Here is a 6,942-nt window from a genome sequence, read left to right on the forward strand (position 1 = left end):
CTTACAATTCTTTAAAAGAAGGGAGTGGGGAAAGGATAAGTGAAGATAAAAAGGGGAAGGTGGAAATGAACAACCATTCAGCAAAAACCAGAGCCAGCAGTTATAGCCCTGGTGTTGCTGTTCAATTCCAGATCCATGCTGTAACAATTAAAACTCATAGAACTGAGGTACTTAAAATTTATAGGGTATGTCATCTGTAAGTATGCATCTCAGTAGTCAGTATAATGACTTTTTAAATTACTATCCTTATTGTTTCCACCTAGGGTGTCTGTACAAGTTGTTTATCACATGCATTGGCTCCCTGTCCGCAGGATTCAAAGCCCATCGTAAGTGACATCTCCTGATAGATTCCCCAGTTGTACAGATAGATACATTCCCCCAATATGTTGGTTACTGCTCTCCCAATACAGTGAGCAAAAGAACTAGATATAAATACAGGAGAATGCATAAAAATACAAATATAGACAGTACTTTAGTCTCTTTTGGTAATGATTGAGGCATCAGGTAATTTCAGCATTATTTTGTTTGCTGTTGCAAGATCCCTTGTAGACTGCATAGAAGCTCTAACTGTCTTCTCGGGTAAAGTAGGATCTATTCAGATAGGTTTTGGCAGAAGAGAGAAGTGAGGAATGAAAATTGCTACAATTATGCTTTAAGACTTAGTAAATGAAAAATAGAGGAGGGATATATTTTAAATAGACCTCACATCTGTTAAAAATCTCTTTTTGATTAAGCATCCTCCCAGAAGTAACTGTCTGCAGAAGCAGCTTCAGAAAGGATTAAAAACCTTCCACCTGCTTTGCATTTAAAAGATGCAAATCTGGCTGCATATTTCTCCACATACAAAACTCAAGTCTAACTACCACAGGCATTTTATTCCCCATGTTATAAAAATTCATTGGTAGTTAGTCCTATATGCCATTATTCAGTAATAACGAAAAGAAAGTTTGAATTATGAAAAAATACATAATTTAATAATTTTTTTAAATGCAACACTACAGCAAGGTGCTTTCTGTTCTCCATTTCAAATTACATTATGCCATTAAAACTGTATCACAGAACACTGTGTTGCTTAGAAATACTAATGCTTGTATTTTGTGCACATTCCAGCCTTTCTTAAAACGGAGATGCATTATTGAAGGCCCAACCTTTCAAAAAACCGGCTGTGCTAGAGCCTGCAATATAACAATAAAGGTATAGAGTTAACGGTTCCTTAAGGCAAAATGTTTGTAAAGGTTTTGCAAAATACTGCCTTTTGACTATGAACTTTCCCTTTGGAGTTCAGAGACATTTGGAGATGTCCATGTAGTTTCCATACACTTCTACAGGGGGCTGAGAGGAGCTACCGTATATCTTAGAGCAAAATACCAGGCAAATTCCAGTGAGGTTTTTTAGTTGCCCTACCCTATTGACAACAACACTCTCACACTCTGTAAAACACAGGAGTTTTCACTTAAGGCTCTAAGCCCAGATGTTGTTGTTGTGCCATACGGCTTCACCCATGAAGAAGAGGACAGTTTGGTCCCTCCTGGTTCCAGGACTTCACACAGTATTGGGTAACAGTGAATGGGAAACACTCTCGAGAATCGTGCTCTACTTTCTCTGCTTTGCAAACCTAGTCCTTGCAGAAATCATTAGCTCTTGAGAAGTACTTACATCTTTCTGGTTCCTGGGTCTCCTGAATAGGCTTCTGCATTTCATGACCACCATTAAATAACAAGCAGAGAAGTCTACAAACCCAGAGCTTTGAGAGTCTTTTGCTAATTCCCATTTCTCCATTCCCACAGATGTAAACAAGGGGTTTTTTTCTAATACCCTTTCTGTGTTCTTGATAAATAAATGTATCAAGCACCCAATTAATGCTTAAAACAAAAGATGCATCTGAGAACAACATTTAGGGATGTTTAGTGGATAAATCCCATACTGGTGCAGAGGGGAAGGAGGAAGACCAAAGCAGCATGTCTAGCTTTCACAGCATCTCCCTGGGGTAAAACATATCTTCCAGTTCCTGATCTCAGATGCAGCAGATAACTGGTGACAGGCCAGGGATTTCTGATACTGATGAGCCTGATAAGATCAAGGGAAGGATCTGGTGCCCTGTGCATTCTCCTCTTGGGCTGCCAACATCCCTCCTGGTTTTAACAAGGCCATTGCAGAGGTAGTTTGGTTCAACACAAGCCGTTTAAGAGCCAGCTACAGGCCTTTCCCAGAGAGCCAAAACATGATGGACAGTTGTCTTTTGTGCACTACCTCTGCACTAAGGCACTGAAAAAGATAATATTTCCTTTATTTCACAGGAGCCAAAGTGTTGCAAAGGCTTCTTTGGCCCTGACTGCAGTTCATGTCCAGGAGGTTTCTCCAAGCCCTGCTCAGGAAATGGACAGGTAAGTAGAGCATCCATCAGCACCCTGCACTCCCATGGCAGGAAGGACAGGTTGTGTCCCAGAAGTCCCTGAAGCACTTCTGCACAACAGGAACATTCAGCTCTGCAAGTTCCAGTGGTGGCCATGAATTTCAGGTTCACTTATAGGGGGAAGGGAAAATGAAACTTTCTTCTCTCAGGTGTCCAAATTGCAGGTTTCCATGGTTCCAACAGACATCACACACACAAGGCTGGGGTGGGGTGACCCACTCCGATACTTTCACAGCACAGGATAATGAACCAGCTCATTATCCTTTTTTTAAATTTGCAAAGGAAGGTAGAATACATAACAGCAAAGTACAAGCACAAGGAAAGCTTTTCCTTTGAAACACCCTTTTCATCAAAGCTGAAATTCTTCCTGGTAATCTATCACAGTCATAATATGGACAGGCATATAGTCTCTTCTCCAGGGGCAGGATAAAGATTTATTTCAATTTATACACCAAAATCACTACTCTTCCATATCACAGTGCATGGATGGCCTGGGTGGAAATGGGACCTGCATTTGTGCTGAGGCATTTCAAGGCTCACACTGTCAGTTCTGCTCAGACCCTGGCAAATATGGACCTCAGTGTGACAAAGGTAAGTACTGCCATATTTCCTCAGCCCAAGAGCATGGTCTATTTCTTTTGGACCTTAGTAACATCAAGGTAGGAGTTAACTGCTTGGTAAACAATCTCTACAGAGGATGAGCAAGATCTCTCTGAGGTACATTCATTTCTTAATTCAAAGGGATATATCATAAGCCCAGAGTCAGTGAAAATCTCACTGACCTAATTGGGCTTTCTGCAGGGGCCATAGCTTGCTTTATGTTAATTTATTGTTCTTTTCATTTCTGTCTCCCTCACATAAATAATTGAAAAGAAAACCTTTGCTATTCCAGTCCCGTCTGGTATTGCCCACAACAGAACAGATTCTGCCTGAAATGACAAACATATGGAATCTAAGAACAACTAGATATAAACAGATTGTGTTTAGGGCCATCTTTACTGAATAATTTCTGATCTATTGAAAAGCTTATCGTTCCAGCAGTCATCTTCTATATACCAACAAATTTAGTCCTGCTACATCAAATCATACTACATTTGAAACTCTACAGAATATACAACATCAAATATAGATATATTCCCCATCTAGCAATAATTTTTAGTCTTTTTTTTTTTTTTGCTATGAAACAGCCTGCCTTTCATCAAGCACAGCTCACTCAAAGGTTCAGAAGTACATGGACAAAAACCAAAAGAAAAATTCCATAAGAAAGGGTGGTATTGCCTAAGCTTCAATCCTGCCAAAGCAGTATGTTTTGGCTTAATTAGTCACCACTGGCACGTCTTGGGATTGCAGAAGGTTTACCTACTATCTCCTTTGGGCACATTGCTGTACCTCCCAGCAGCACCAGTCAGCCCAGACACAGCAAAGCACCAATAGATCTGTGCTGCTGCTCTGTGTACTAGCCCAGAACTGTGCAATTTGTAGGACTGTGGACTCAGCATTAAAAGGCTTCCCATATCACTGAAAGTACACCAAAAGCTGTGCGATTAAATCATTTTAGCCTTAATAGCCTGGGACATAGTATTTTGTTCCTAGTTCTCTGAAGTACTTTGACTTTCATTGATAGATAAGTGCATTATTAAAAAAAAAATCTTTATGTATAAAATACACCTGAAAAGAAATCAATATGATAAAGAATGTCTCCCAACAAAGTGAGACTTTAGAAATACAAAAGTTTAGCTTCTAGGAAAAAAAAAAAAAAAAAAAGAGGACCCAATTCATTAAAAAAATGCTATGTAAGGATAGATGCCTTTTAGCACTATGTAACTGCACATTGTAATTTATCTCTGGTAGAGTGCCTCTGTGTTTATGGGAAGTGCGATAACCGAATAGACAGTGACGGGATCTGTCTTCCTGGATCATGCAGAAGTGGATACACGGGGAAACTCTGTGATAAGCAGATTGTTCCCTGTGAGCCCTCCCTCCACCTCTGCCATGCACATGCAGACTGTCAGCTTAGCGATGGTGTAGTGAGGTAAGTCAGTAACTTGCATCTAATTAATATTAACTATAATGCAGCCCTTTCCTATTTGCTTGATCAAAACAGCACCTTGCAGCAGTACATAAACATCAGCCACTGAAATATTGCTATGCAACAAGTAAGTGTAAGCATGCACTGAATTAACCTTGAGTTGCAAGATAGTAATTAAAGAGTTCTCAATGGCCTGTCCCGTACCTCCTATTTAACACTGATAAGATAGATGCATACAGATCTGACCCTTGTTCAGAAGGCTGCCTTCCTACCAACATCTATAAAGGTTCTTAGGAACATTTTATTTTTAATCATCCCTTAGTGAATTAGGAGTTTGAGCCTTGTTGAGAGACAATGAAACTCTCAAGCAGTATGGGGACAGATAACTCACTCCAGTCAGCTCAGGTAAGATTTGCAGGCCACAACACCACACGCTTCAGCACAGGCCCTCCAGTCCTGACAGGACTGGTCACAAAACTCTGCTGCTGCTACAGCTGCCTTGTGCTTGCCTCATCCTCAACTTCACATGCACCAAGTTTGTCTCTTGCCACAGTGTATTCATAACAAGTCACCACAAAAAGCAGAATGTGGGATGCTGTGTAACTTGCGTGCTTAAGCAATTCCCTCCGATATGGGTTAATCTCAGGGAGAATCCAGGGAAACAGTGGGGCTCATTGTCTTGAATGCATTTCAGGGATAACACTATCTTCTGTCTCACTAAAAGAAAGAGCAACTCCAGCTCATAATTAATTTAGAGCTACTAACTCACTTTTGCAAAGATTATATCAGTGTAGAATTAATTTCACTCCCTACCCCATAGACAGAGAATGGATCCCTGGTTTGACTTTATTAACCCAGTCAATATTTTGGAAAAACAACCCATAATGTATGCATTTCAGCTATTTGCATCATGAATCCAAGGCTACCAGTTTTAAGCTGCCTACAAATAGCATGTTACAGTGGAAAACAATCACTTTTCTTTATAGCTGTCCTATCATGTTTAATGCCTCCCTCCTCCTCTTGTCTCTATAGCTGTGTTTGCAAACCTGGCTACGAGGGAGATGGCATAAGCTGCAGCAAAGCTGATCCTTGTGCTGCTTTAAACCCAGGTGGCTGTAATATCAATGTAAGTATGTGCTTTTCCCACAGAGCCCAACACTATAGAAAAGCAGGCAGTAAGGAAGGCTTGGTCAGAAATTTTGTAGATGGAAGAGCCACAATTTTCACTGCAGTTTCAAGTTATTCCCCCTGATAGCAGCATTGCTATTGCTTAGACAAGCCTTACACCTAAAGCCAGATGCCACCTACTTGTCCTGAATGGAGGCCTCTGCATCTGTCCCAGGCTGAGTGCATTCAGGTGGGCCCAGGAGAGCACACATGCATTTGCCAACCAGGATGGACAGGTGATGGAAGGGACTGTTCAGCCATCAACAACTGCCTGCTGCCCACCTCAATGTGCCACGAGAATGCCACCTGCATATACGTTGGGCCGGGTCAGGTATGTCCTCTCACATTCACTGATGCCTTTGGCACTAGTTCTCACCCATTTTGCTCTGCCAGTGCTTCCTACCCTGTTTCCTTCCCCAAATTCTCCTCTCCCTCCCAGCCAAAAGGCTATTTCCACAAAGCACTCTAAACTCAAAACAGTCTCCTCCAGTCTACATCCCACTGCTCACTCCCTCCCTCCTACGTGGTGGTGTTCTGGCAGCAATAACTTTTTAGTAAGTACATTAGTAGTTGTCAGGTATAAAGGTCTTCTGGAGATATTAATCAGTGTCATTCTACTGAAGTCAATGGAGCTACGCAGAAACAGACTGATTCACTACGTCTAGAATATGCACACTATTTTAATCATTTTAATGAATTGCTGTGTTACATTGAAACAAAAGAATGACTGCAAGTGTAAGGATGGATTTCGAGGGAATGGAATTGAATGCACACCCATAAACTCATGCCTGGAACAAAATGGAAAATGCCATCACCTGGTGAGTAATTAATTGTTCCCTGAACAAAGCGTTCAGATATTTATCACACCTCTCCTCCTGCCCATATGACAGCTTCCTTGCCATTGCAAGCCCGCAATTTCTGTTTGAATTGAAACAAATCTTTCCAAGCAGTGTTACAAGCACCAAAAATGTTACGTGAACCACATCAGTATGGTATATGCGCTGGGGACAGACAGCAAGGGCTGCTCCCAGTTCTGCCTGTACAGAATAATTATTTTGAGCCTGGAGTAATTAAATACTGCTTCTCTACTAGCAATTACCATAAGGATGCAATAGGCGGTTGAGATGTTTACTTCAGTCACACATCTCTATGCAGGTATCTATCAGCTTTATCAGTAGCTACATGTGTTGAGCAGACCCACAGGCTTCACTGTGCTCTGTAGTGCCTGCTAGAGCCACACCAGCCTCAGGCAGGACACAGGGACAGAGCTAAAGAAAAGAGCATGGGGGAGCAGAGGATGGATCTGCTGTAGTTGGTGAAGGAACAAGGCCCA

General features: G+C 41.4%; 1 protein-coding gene across 1 annotated transcript in view; it reads left to right on the forward strand.

The window, feature by feature from the left end:
- STAB2 (stabilin 2) overlaps nucleotides 1-6,942 on the forward strand; it is a gene marked incomplete at its 5' end in the record, with an annotated part of 86,960 nt that overhangs the window by 33,462 nt on the left and 46,556 nt on the right. The window contains 8 exons of the mRNA XM_029087300.1: nucleotides 264-326; nucleotides 1,111-1,194; nucleotides 2,298-2,384; nucleotides 2,893-3,004; nucleotides 4,265-4,445; nucleotides 5,475-5,568; nucleotides 5,785-5,940; nucleotides 6,332-6,427. Coding sequence (XP_028943133.1) covers nucleotides 264-326; nucleotides 1,111-1,194; nucleotides 2,298-2,384; nucleotides 2,893-3,004; nucleotides 4,265-4,445; nucleotides 5,475-5,568; nucleotides 5,785-5,940; nucleotides 6,332-6,427 — 873 coding nt within the window. The remainder of the gene's footprint in view (nucleotides 1-263; nucleotides 327-1,110; nucleotides 1,195-2,297; nucleotides 2,385-2,892; nucleotides 3,005-4,264; nucleotides 4,446-5,474; nucleotides 5,569-5,784; nucleotides 5,941-6,331; nucleotides 6,428-6,942) is intronic.

This window comes from Antrostomus carolinensis, unplaced genomic scaffold (genome assembly GCF_000700745.2).
Source record: "Antrostomus carolinensis isolate BGI_N321 unplaced genomic scaffold, ASM70074v2 scaffold12061, whole genome shotgun sequence".
In the NCBI taxonomy this organism is placed as follows: domain Eukaryota; kingdom Metazoa; phylum Chordata; class Aves; order Caprimulgiformes; family Caprimulgidae; genus Antrostomus; species Antrostomus carolinensis.